The 12,474-nt window shown below is 40.9% G+C and overlaps 1 protein-coding gene across 1 annotated transcript in view; it reads right to left on the bottom strand.

The window, feature by feature from the left end:
- Nucleotides 1–12,474, bottom strand: part of ca16b (carbonic anhydrase XVI b) — a 155,182-nt gene that overhangs the window by 48,272 nt on the left and 94,436 nt on the right. Inside the window, exons 6-7 of the mRNA XM_058090998.1 lie at nucleotides 5,669–5,735; nucleotides 99–256 (exon numbers count right to left, since the gene is read on the bottom strand). Coding sequence (XP_057946981.1) covers nucleotides 99–256; nucleotides 5,669–5,735 — 225 coding nt within the window. The remainder of the gene's footprint in view (nucleotides 1–98; nucleotides 257–5,668; nucleotides 5,736–12,474) is intronic.

Raw genomic sequence — 12,474 nt, 5'->3', positions numbered from 1 at the left:
AGCCATCCACTTGGCAGCGTGCAAATGGGATCTGACCGTGCATGGAGAATATATATATATATCTGTCCGGGCATGCAAGTGTGTGCACTAAACCAAACCTGCGAGTGGGACAGATAGACGGGCCTGGAGAAGATGATCCACTCCACCACCTTGCTGCAGGGCGGCATGGTCAGAGAGCCGGTGTATCGGTAATAACTATCCACGGAGGACGGCAGCAGGTCCCTCAGGATGAATGAGCGCAGGTTGGTCTCCTTTTCTGGGTGCAACACAAGCAGAGCACACAGTTGTTTACCAGCTTATCTTACACACGCCTTATCTTCAAATGCTGTGCATGTCTGGAGTTTAAATATACGACTATTTTCATCTCAGTGGCCCTCATTTGAAAGCCGCTCCATCACCGAGCCGGCTCCGCGCCCAGATGGCTGAGCGAGATGAGCAGTCAGGTAAAATTGTACGCGGCGGCACCGATGCCTGGCGCCTGTTCTGCTCGGCGGAACAAGCGCGGACACGGGGATTAGGAGAGATCCCGGCGATTTGGAGATGGGCTCTATCTGATCAGAACCAGGCCAGGTAAACCAAACAACAAACGGGAACGGTTTTCGTGACACATGGGAAGATCCCTTTATCCGGCGCAAATACAACACGTGGCCCGTGCCGGCGGGTTTGTTGGGAAACCAAATAAGAGGCAGGTTTATGTCAAATCCATTCCCTAACAGCCCGTGACCTTATCTGAACAGGAGTTTGGGGTGCGTTTGATTGCAGATGCTGGAAGCTTGGAGCCGGGGCTTGGCTGCTTTTTCTTCTCAGCCCGCCGTACGTGCGCTATCGCTCACGGGCCGCTGGGATGCTGATAGATGGATGACTGTGGGATAACGAGCTGGTGGAAAATCCACTTGCAGGGGAGGCGGGTGGAGGGGTGTTTAGTAGCCGGCAGGAAGAGAGCCCAAAAACACCACACCCACACGAGAGGAGGAAAAACATAAAACAAGAACATCTGTTGTTGAGCTGCATAAGCCTACACCTACTGCCATGCGGCCTCACGCTGAGAGCGATATTCGCCGCTCCCAAACATCTTTTATCTTTTTTTTTTTTTTAACCGATATTGGAAGTAAACGCAAGTGCAATCTCGTGTCACTGCTTATATGCTACGCTACGGCCTGTTACAGCAACTCAAAGATCTTCTATGAGACGGGAGCGCTCTGCTGTGTGCCTGAGATTTACTTTCAAAGCTTGACAGGACCGAACTGCTGATTTTATGACTCGGCTGCAAACATACGAGTCAAAGATCCTCTATATGACAGGACAGCGCTGCTGCTTTTTAAGGATCTATCAAAAAAAGATTCTTAACTTGACAGGAATAGTCTGCTCTTTTTTAGGCCCGACTTTCAAAATGCCAGTCAAAGATCCTCTATATGATACAAATGTTCTGCTTTTTTAAAGGCTCTGCTTTGAAAAAGCCAAAAGTCAAAAAAAGTCAAATGTCCTTGATTTGACAGGTTTTGAGGATCTACTTTAAAATTGCTAATCAAAGATCCTTTATATGACAGGACTGTCCTGCTGTTTTTAAGGATGTACTGTAAAAATGCCTGTCAAAGATCGCCTCTTCTTTAGAAAAGATCCTCTATTTGACAGGAGCACTTTGCTGTTTTTAAGAACCTACGTTAGAAATGCCAATCAAAGATCTTCTATACTGTATAAGAGCAATGGTCTGCTCTTTCTTTTGTAGGCCCTAATTTAAAAAAAAAAAGCTAGTCAAAGATCCTCTATATGACAGGACAGCGCTGCTGCTTTTTAAGGATCTTCTTACAGCTCTACTTTAGAAAAGATCCTCTATTTGACAGGAGCACTTTGCTGTTTTTAAGAACCTACGTTAGAAATGCCAATCAAAGATCTTCTATACTGTATAAGAGCAATGGTCTGATCTTTCTTTTGTAGGCTCTACTGAAAAAAGCTAGTCAAAGATCCTCTATATGACAGGACAGCACTGCTGCTTTTTAAGGATCTATCAAAAAAAGATTCTTAACTTGACAGGAATAGTCTGCTCTTTTGCAGGCTCCACTTTCAAAATGCCAGTCAAAGATCCTCTATATGATACAAATGTTCTGCTTTTTTTAAGGCTCTGCTTTGGAAAAACCATAAGTCAAAAAAGTCAAAAGTCCTTGATATGACAGGTTTTGAGGATCTACTTTAAAATTGCTAATCAAAGATCCTTTATATGACAGGACTGTTCTGCTGTTTTTAAGGATGTACTTTAAAAATGCCTGCAATGTTGGGATCTTCTTACGGCTCTACTTTAGAAAAGATCCTCTATTTGACAGGAGCACTTTGCTGTTTTTAAGGACTTACGTTAGAAATACCAATCAAAGATCTTCTATACAGTATAAGAGCAATGTTCTGCTCTTTCTTTTGAAGGCTCTACTGAAAAAAGCTAGTCAAAGATCCTCTATATGACAGGACAGCACTGCTGCTTGTAAGGATCTATCAAAAAAGATTCTTAACTTGACAGGAATAATCTGCTCTTTTTCAGGCTCGACTTACGAAATGCCAGTCAAAGATCCTCTATATGATACAAATGTTCTGTTTTTTTAAAGCCTCTGCTTTGGAAGAACCAAAAGTCAAAAACGTCAAAAGTCCTTGATATGACAGGAGTATATGGTTTTGAGTATCTACTTTAAAATTGCTAATTAAAGATCCTTTATATGACAGGACCGTTCTGCTGTTTTTAAGGATGTACTTTAAAAATGCTTGTCAAAGATCCTCTATTTGACAGGAGCACTGTGCTGTATTTAAGGACCTACGTTAGAAATACCAATCAAAGATCGTCTATACTGTATAAGAGAAATGTTCTGCTCTTTCTTTTGCTTTTGGCTCTACTAGTCAAAGATCCTCTATATGACAGGAACGTTCTGAAGTGAAGAGTTAAGATTGAGACTCAAACTGTATTCCTGTATGAGCCCCCCCCCCCATTTATCCAGATCCTCACCAAAATGTAAGATGTGCCACTCCTATCAAGGTGGAAATGGGTTTTGGGGCGTTGCAGTCTAATCCTGGCTGTTCTTTTATTTCCGGAGTTAAACTGATTGCTCTTCTTGAGAACAATCAAATAAGTGGTGGATGAATTTTGACTCATCCGACCGACCCCCCCCCCCCCCCCCCAAGTGATTGGAACAGTGATTGGTAAAGACGATCTGCGTCAATGTAATAGTAGTTGTTTTAGTGTGGCGCCATAAAGTGTCCCAATTATTTCACCAAGAAAATGTGCAGCAACTCCTGCAGGCTGAATTCATGCTTTTTTTTTTTTTGCAATCAGGGTGAAAAGGAACAATCAAGGCAAAAAACAAAACATAATAATGTGTGACAGGATAATCACAGGCGTAGCCAAAGCATCCTGGGAGTGACTTTCCTCCTCTGTGATGACTCACATTAGGATTTGGTGTTGACGTGTCGTTAGAATAGCAATTGCTTAAACTTTTTACATTTTTTTTCCGTGTATGTCTTTTCATTCCAAAATCTATCGAGGGAACGTTCGCACTTGTTTGGTTCAATTAACCGAACCCCCCACATCATCCGCAATCCTTATGTAAGACGTCTGGGTGTTCTGAAGATACTAAAACTGCTAAAAAGAAGCTGCTCATGAATGCATGTAACGTGAGCATGTAGTAACGAGTACTTTCATTCATTTACTTCCTGGTTGCATTGATTTCATATAGCAACACAAAGGAACGCTACACCTAGCCTCCATAACAATAAACAGCAGTGGCAACAGCTATAATACGTAGCGTTTGCCACTGTGTTGGGGTGAGGTGTCACTACACCAGTAACGTAGTTCTTTGGCGTAATAATGTTCATAACAATAATAATAATAATAACAGTGAGGTCAATATGTAGCTCACATTGGAGTTTTTATCAGAAGGCTTTACAGGCGGGATAGGCTTTAGAGTGCAGAAAAACGAGAAATTTGTGCATTCGTGTTCAACATTTGTGTTCATTAAGGATGTGGAAAATAATCGATATATATATTTATTTATTTATATATAATAATACTACATTGTTTGTATGTATATATACACACACACAAAAAAGTGTATTATTATTATACTCTTATTATTATTCTATATATATTTATATATACACACAAAAGTGTAGTATTATTATTATTATACTATATATGTAGCTATATACAAAAAGGATGTACTATGTACTTATTATACTATACATATATACACACACAAAAAAGTGTAGTATTATTATGTAGTATTATTACTGTTATTATTATACTATATATATATATATATATATATATATATATATATATATATATATATATATATATATATATATATATATATATATATATATATATATATATATATATATATATATATATATATATAGTATAATAATAACAGTATAATAATACTACACTTTTATATATATATATAGTATAATAATAACAGTATAATAATACTACACTTTTTTTGTATATGTATGTATATATATATATATATATATATATATATATATATATATATATATATATACACAGACATATATATGCATATATACAAAAAAGTGTAGTATTATTACTATTATTATTATACTACATATATACACAAAAGTGTAGTATTATTATTATACTATATATGTGGATATATACAAAAAAGTGCATTATTATTATACTATACTATATATACACACACACACACACATATATATATATATATACACACACAAAAAAAAGTGTAGTATTATTATTATACTGTTATACTGTTATTATACTATATATATACATTTACATATATACAAAACGTGTAGTATTATTACTATTATACTACATATACACACACAAAAGTGTAGTATTATTATTATACTATTATTATTATACTACATGTATACACAAAAAAGTGTAGTATTATTACTATTATACTATTATTATTATACTATATATATACACACATAAAAGTGTAGTAGTATTATTATTATTATACTATATATATATGTATATATTTTTTGGTCCTTGGAAAAAGAGTGCCGAACCACCAGTGTGAACGCATCCGGAGTCGGCCCCGCACGGGTCCTCGTCGGCGTTCAGTCGTAGCGGCACAAAGACAATCAGCGTCGGCTTGTACAACAAGTCATACGTGTCAATGCAAACAAATCTGCCGGGTGCGCCTCAGTGAAAGATGATCTAGTCATGCTAACACATCTGCTTATGGTCTGCATAATTCATGCATACAGTAAAAGCTGACAGAGCAGCAATAATTGAAGACTACCTAATTGCGCCATGCAAGGCAACACCAGGCATTAATTGTTAACCGTGAGTACGAGCCTTCGCAGGAGCAGGCGTTGATGAGAGGCTATACACGGGCACGGGAGCTGAGTGTTGACTAATTGAAGCTCATATGTAATTAATAGTTCCATCCCTTGCCAGTGACGCTCCGTGGAGGACTCCATCAGTGGAAGCCACACCAGCAAAGGCAGGAGGCGGCATTGTGCACATTTTGCCTCCTTTTGATGTTAATCGCCGCTCAAATCTGGTCTAATTTGGGTTTCTAAATATGAGGGCAAATGTCTCAGCGGCTGAAAATAAAGAGCAGCATTCTTTGTTCTCCGGAGGTGGGCGAGTGCTGCATATGAAGCACAATTTTAGAAAATTGTAATGACTTACCATGATGTACTACTCCTTTCAAGCCCTGGATGATGGGGTCCACGGCTGGGTTATCTTTTTGCCCGAGCTGCAAGGAGAAACGTCCAGATACCAGAGATTACATGAGATAACAAGGCTAGGACAATAACTGGGTGTTCGATATGAACCCTGCTGATGCTATGGCAACATATTAAAAATCATACAAAAGATTATTCACACAGTATATTCTTCTATAGAATAATACCACCTGAAAACACAACACGGAATTTCACTGTTTTGGAAGAGTACTTATTAATACTATTAAATATGTATACGTAGTAGAAATGACAGTTGCAGTCTATTCCAGTGGTGGCACAGTGAGCCGCCCCCACAGGGAATATAATACTCCCCTACTGCGCCAAAAGTGGATTTTCTGGAACACATTTTGTGGAGTTTTTTTGCTGGAGCCAGACTCCGGCGTCTCCCATGCATTCAGGTATGAGCGAAAGACTGCCACAAATACATTTGGAACGCCACATAAAGTTGATTCGGTGATTTGGCACCACCGGTCCAAGGTGTATGTGGACTAACTCTTGCTGGGATAGGCTCCAGCAGACCCCTGTGAACTGAGTGAGGATTAAGCGGCATAGAAAATTGACGGACGGATTCGGTACCACTTGTTTCCTTGTTGCAACAACTCGACATCAAACGTCTGCTTCTTTCCACACCTCATATAAGGAATTTTAAGATTCTCTTACTGGTTTTTAAATGTCTTAACGGTCTTGCACCGTCTTATTTATCTGATCTGCTTTTACCATACGAACCCCCGCGCACCCTGCAGTCCTCCGGAACTGGCCTTTTAACAATACCAAAACCCAGAACAAAAACCCACAGTGAGGCAGCATTTAGCCACTATGGCCCCCACCTGTGGAACAGCCTGCCGGAGAGCCTTAACTCATATTTTTAAACTTTTCTTATGTTTTTATCTTTTTAGTCCTATTTTATGCTTTTAGTCTTTAGCTTTTAACTCCAGTGTTTCCTCAGTGGGGGTCCTCCACACTGGGGGCTGTGTCGGGTCTGCTGAGGGGGTGCCATCCTTGGGTCCCTTCGACCCGGCCGGCTGGGGGTTCCTCCGTATGTCGGAGTCGGGGGGCCTGGGTGCTGGTCCCCCGATGGCACGGCCTGCCGCTCCTCCCAGTGTGGACGGCCCTAAAGGTGGCGTTTCCTTGTTCCTCAGTGCCATGCCATGTCTCGTGTGTGTGTAATTGTGTGTGTGTGTGTGTGTGTGTGTGATTGTGTGTCTAGTATGGAGGGTGGGAGGGAGGGGCTTTCTTAGTAATTGTTTTTCCTTTTAATTGTGGTAATTGTTTTTAATTCTGTAAAGCACTTTGTGTTGCATGTCTTTGCAGGAAAAATGCTCTACAAATAAAGTTGATTTGATTTGAATCAACGTATCTAGCTAAGCACTACACTAATATCCAGAGTCCTACAGATTGGCAAAAAATACAAATATAGCGACTTTTTATTGTCTTATTGGATGCTAAAATCAAAGAATGTATTTGCAGCAGGTCCTGCAATGGCCCCGCCCTCCACTCAAGGCCAGAGCTTTGCCAAAAACATAAGTGTGCTAAGTGTCCTCGGAGCTCAGTGCACTCATAAGTTGCTCCATCTTGCTTTTGGCTTTAAAATAAACACAAAAATTTAAATTTAGAAAAAATCAGTTCCCCTATGAAATAGACAGTGACAACTAAGCAGTGTCGTGGTTTCATTATCGAGGCTTCCTTGTCCCAAACTCGACTCAGGTGCTCATTAAAAGTCTGAACAGAACTTGAACGTGGACCTCCTGAAAATATATAGCACTAACAAAACAACTTATGCCGCTTTCTTGAATCATTTCAAACAAGTAAAAATCCACATGAAGTCAATTTATCCCGCGCATGAATAATTTAGGCTTAACTGTGTATTTATCCTTTGAGAGCTGGATGACTTTTCCGGCTTTATGAGGCTTGTGCAGTCATTCAATCCAATGTGACTTTCCCAACAAGCCCTGTTGGGATAGTTTAGAGCGTCTCCAGAGGACAAACACTATTTGATTCCACTTTTTTCATGATGCCTCTTGTTTTTTTTTTTTCTGTCTCGCGGCCAAAGAGTCTGGGCAAACTGCTCAGATGCACTTTGTGCCACATTATCTATGTCCTGGAAACGGGGAGGAGACTAGACAAAAAGCGTGTTGGGACGCAGGGACCCATCTTCCCTTACTTAACATTAATTCAGGTCAGTGTGAGGAGAATAATTACGTGGAAGTGAATGCTGAATGTGGATAATACACACACCTTAGAGGCCATTAATAGGCCTTTGGGGAGCTCAGGAAGACTCTTCCCATTGATTAGAAATGGTAAATCTGAGCCAAAGTGTGTATGTGCTTGGGCTGAAACACCCCCCGCCCCCCTCCCCCATTTGCTCTGTAAACTGCTACTCAGCGGATTGTGTGTGTGGGTACTAATTGCAGTAAGCAATAGGGCTGTCAGGACCCAGCAGAGGCATTTAGGTCCGGCTACGTACACGCTCCATCATTGTCTGGGAGGAGACCCACATTAAAAACACCTGTGTCCCCATTACAACCCCCCCCCCCCCCCCCACACTCCGTAGCTCCTCTTCCGCAGGAGCGCTGACCCTTGTCCGTGTGCCATTAAGCCCGACGTAAGCGCACATTGATCACCTCCCATCAATTGCACAAATGCTGCTAATAGAAATTAGCGTGTAACACGGCGCCATAGACCCTGAAGCTGTCAGTCCTGGTGAATGCTTTTCCCAGCGACATAAATCTCTGGGGTGTTTTTACAGTAAGTAGAAATTAGGACCACTGTTGTATATCAAGAGCCCGTGCGCTCAGACCTTCAGGGGACAATTTATAGCAGCCCAGTAAGCCACCTGTAATAGCAAATTGGTGGGGCGAACGCTTTCTTTGGGAACGCCTTCTTCCTAGCCTCGTTTGTGTGATTAGTTGCTCCTAATCGTGGTTTTGCCAACTATATTAAACATTTAATTGAACTGTGCCTCCTATTGGAAGACATGCAAGCATACATGTAATATAGAATATAAATATCCCCGATGGTTTATAATGATTTTTGGACAGTTTGGTGCTAAATCCCGCCTGGCAACATGCAGATATTTTACATTTTCTACCGCTTGTCCTCACGAGGGTCGCAGGGGTGCTGGAGCCTATCCCAGTGCTGGAGCCTATCCCAGCAGTCTTTGGTACACCCCGCCAGCCAATCACTGGGCACATATAGACAAACAACCATTCACACTCACATTCACACCTATGGACAATTTGGAGTCACCAATTAACCTAGCATGTTTTTGGAATGTGGGAGGAAGTCGGAGTACCCGGAGAAAACCCACACATGCACGGGGAGAACATGCAAACTCCACACGGAGATGGCCGAGGGTGGAATTGAACTCGGGTGAAGCCTGAGCGCTAACCACTTGACCGCCGTGCAGCCGATTTTCAACCATTCATCATACCGCTTTTTCGTCATGAGGGTCGCAGGGTGTGCTGGAGCCTATCCCAGCTGTCTTCGGGCGAGAGGCGGGGTACACCCTGGACTGGTGGCCAGCCAATCACAGGGCACATATAGACAAACAACCATTCACACTCACATTCATACCTATGGACAATTTGTAGTCGCCAATTAACCTAGCATGTTTTTGGAATGTCGGAGGAAACCGGAGTACCCGGAGAAAACCCACGCATGCACGGGGAGAACATGCAAACTCCACACTGAGATGGCCGAGGGTGGAATTGAACCCTGGTCTCCTAGCTGTAAGGTTTGCGCGCGAACCACTCGACCGCCGTGCAGCCGCAGGGGTGCCGGAGCCTATCCCAGCTGTCTTCGGGCGAGACATGCCGATACTAATAATTAAAAATAACAAAACGCAAACTTCTGTCGGTGGTAAATAATTATTTGTAATTTTCAAGTTGGTTTATCCCGAGGCGAGATCAGAGTCCGAGACACTTTTCTGTATTTGCAATTTTCAGTGAAGCACCGGGGCTTCAAAGTTTACCAAACTAGGAAGTAACTACTCAAAATCCTACACTCGGGTTCCATGTGTGTCATGGGTGTCGCTATACGTCTGCTTCTAACTGGTTCCAGCTGGTATCTGTTCAGCTTGTGTGTGTGTCTTCTAAGTAAAGAAAGCTGCATCTGGCTTATAAGGTGAAACAACTTGTGTGTAGATAAAACTGATAAAACAACAATGCTTCTATTGTTTCATGCTAACATCTCTAACACCTTCTTTATTCAAGTTCTGGCACACTCGGAACTTTCTCTGGCCGCATGGTGGGTTATTTAACAGTCGCACTCGATACAAAATGCAGGTACGTGACACCCACCCGCTCCCCCCGATCCCACGCCTTTGCCGCTTCATGCCCCTGGTGCAAGTATTTGAGTTCTTATGTTGTAAAGTGTGCTTATTTGTGGCTGTTTTGCTGACGTTTTTTTGCTAGTACTCCCCCATAGAACAGGGGTGGGCAAACTTTTTGACTCGCGGGCCGCATTGATATAACAAAATTTCGGGGGGGAGGGGGGGGGGGGGCAGACTATATACACGTAACAGTCCACCTGGTATTATTGTATCTGTAAAATTGTCATGCAATCTGCTATTATTATTTATTATTTTATATTTATATTTAAATATTTTAAAAATAATAAAATATTATAATAATTCAAATAAAATTAAAATAATAATTATTATATTATTATTATGTAAAATATACAAATATAACAATATTATATATAATTAATATAATTAGCATTAATATAATAAATATAATAATCATAATAGTTATAATAATAATATAATAATTATTATTTTAATTTTTATTATTATTATGTGCTTGTGTCTCTTTTTTCAGGAGCACTTTGTAAACAACAGACCATGTCAAACAACGAAATTGATACGACCATCAAAAGGTTGGCTCAGGCCATGATGCCAGGTTGTATGTTGAGTTTTAATTAAATACTTTGGAAAGATTGGGCGGGCCGTATTCAAACACTTGGCGGGCCGGATGTGGCCCCCGGGCCGTAGTTTGCCCACCCCTGCCATAGAAGCATAGCTTGGAGTAGTTTTTTGTCCTGTTGTTCTTCCCTTTCTACCCTCATCCTGTCCCGTCTACCCCCCTGTCATATTGTATGGTATATTGCATATGATATATATATATATATATTACACCTCTGTATAAGTGATGCTAACGGCCATTGTGATGTGATATCTGCAGTAATGATGCATCTTTTTCCAAAACTGGAACAGAAGGCCTGAATGGGTGGGCCGACTCAGAAGAAGCCTTTGTACTGGAACTGCTTTTTTTTTTTTTTTGCTGCGTTATGTCATCCGGGGTCTTTAAATGCAGCTCCTGAATGGGGACACAGCTTTTCCTCTTGGCATGTGGTTGTCTCTTCCAAGAAGATGACAAGCTTTATGTGGTGCTCCCTTTAAAATCTGTTTGACTGCAGACAACAAACAAACTACAACGTGTCTCCATGGAGCCCGGCTGGAATCCCTTCACTTCTTTTTAACTGTAGACCGGGAGCGTCCAAAGGGCAGCCTGGGGGCCATTTTCAGCCAACAGCTCGGTTATAATAGCCCTCGGCATATTGTAAAAATAAAGTGCCTTTGTTATTAATGAGATGATTAGATATTACACTAATTTGCTTTGTCTTCTGTAACACAAAGCTAAGATGCTCGGATAGCTTAGTGTATTTTGGGGGGGTTGGGTATTAAGTTAATTCGGTTAAATACATTCATTCATTTTCTACCGCTTTTTCCTGGAGCCTATCCCAGCTGTCTTGGGGCGAGAGGCGGGGTACACCCCGGACTGGTTGCCAGCCAATCACAGGGCACTTATAGACAAACAACCATTCACACTCACATTCATACCTATGGACAATTTGGAGTCGCCAATTAACCTAGCATGTTTTTGGAATGTGGGAGGAAAACCGGAGTACCCGGAGAAAACCCACGCATGCACATGGAGAACATGCAAACTCCACACAGAGATGGCCGAGGGTGGAATTGAACCCTGGTCTCCTAGCTGTGAGGTCTGCGCGCTAACCACTCGACCGCCGTGCCGCTCATACATACATTTAATAATTAAAAAAAATGCTAATAAGAAATTCATAAACATTTTCATCAGATTAATCGCAATATTTTATCATAATTTATCACAATTTTTTAACTTTGCGTCAATTTGTTGAAGTTCCAACTCTAACTGAAATGACTGTTTCCCCATAAAAGACACCACACGGACACCACCTTCTTGTTTTGCCATGAGTTAGTTCTGATTTCTGACTGTTAACTATATCAATTTGCCCATAAAAGACAAAAATTTTAACACAGCACGTTGCGATTGCTCCGCAATTACAGTTTTACATGCGCTCATGTGGGATTGAACCCTGGTCTCCTAGCTGTGAGGTCTGCGCGCTAACCACTTGACCGCCGTGCCGCTTATATATACATTTAATAAAAATTAAAAAAGCTAATAAGAAATTCATAAACATTTTAATCAGATTAATCACAATATTTAATCATAATTTATCACAATTTTTAACTTAGCGTCAATTTGTTCTAATCAGCTTTTATGCTTGTTTTACTTTTCGATGTAGTGTGGCCTTAATACTCCTTTCCAAGGATCCGATTAATCGCAATATTTAATCATAATTTATCACAATTTTTAATTTAATCTTATTGTAATTTCTCCAATATTTTGTTTTTTTTTTCTAATCAGCTTTTATGCTTGTTTTACGTTTCGATGTAGTGTGGCCTTAATACTCCTTTCCAAGGATCCA

Source organism: Doryrhamphus excisus, chromosome 1 (assembly GCF_030265055.1).
Source record: "Doryrhamphus excisus isolate RoL2022-K1 chromosome 1, RoL_Dexc_1.0, whole genome shotgun sequence".
NCBI lineage: Eukaryota > Metazoa > Chordata > Actinopteri > Syngnathiformes > Syngnathidae > Doryrhamphus > Doryrhamphus excisus.
The sequence above is the reverse complement of the archived record's forward strand: the minus strand, read 5'-3'. Positions and strand labels throughout refer to the sequence as shown.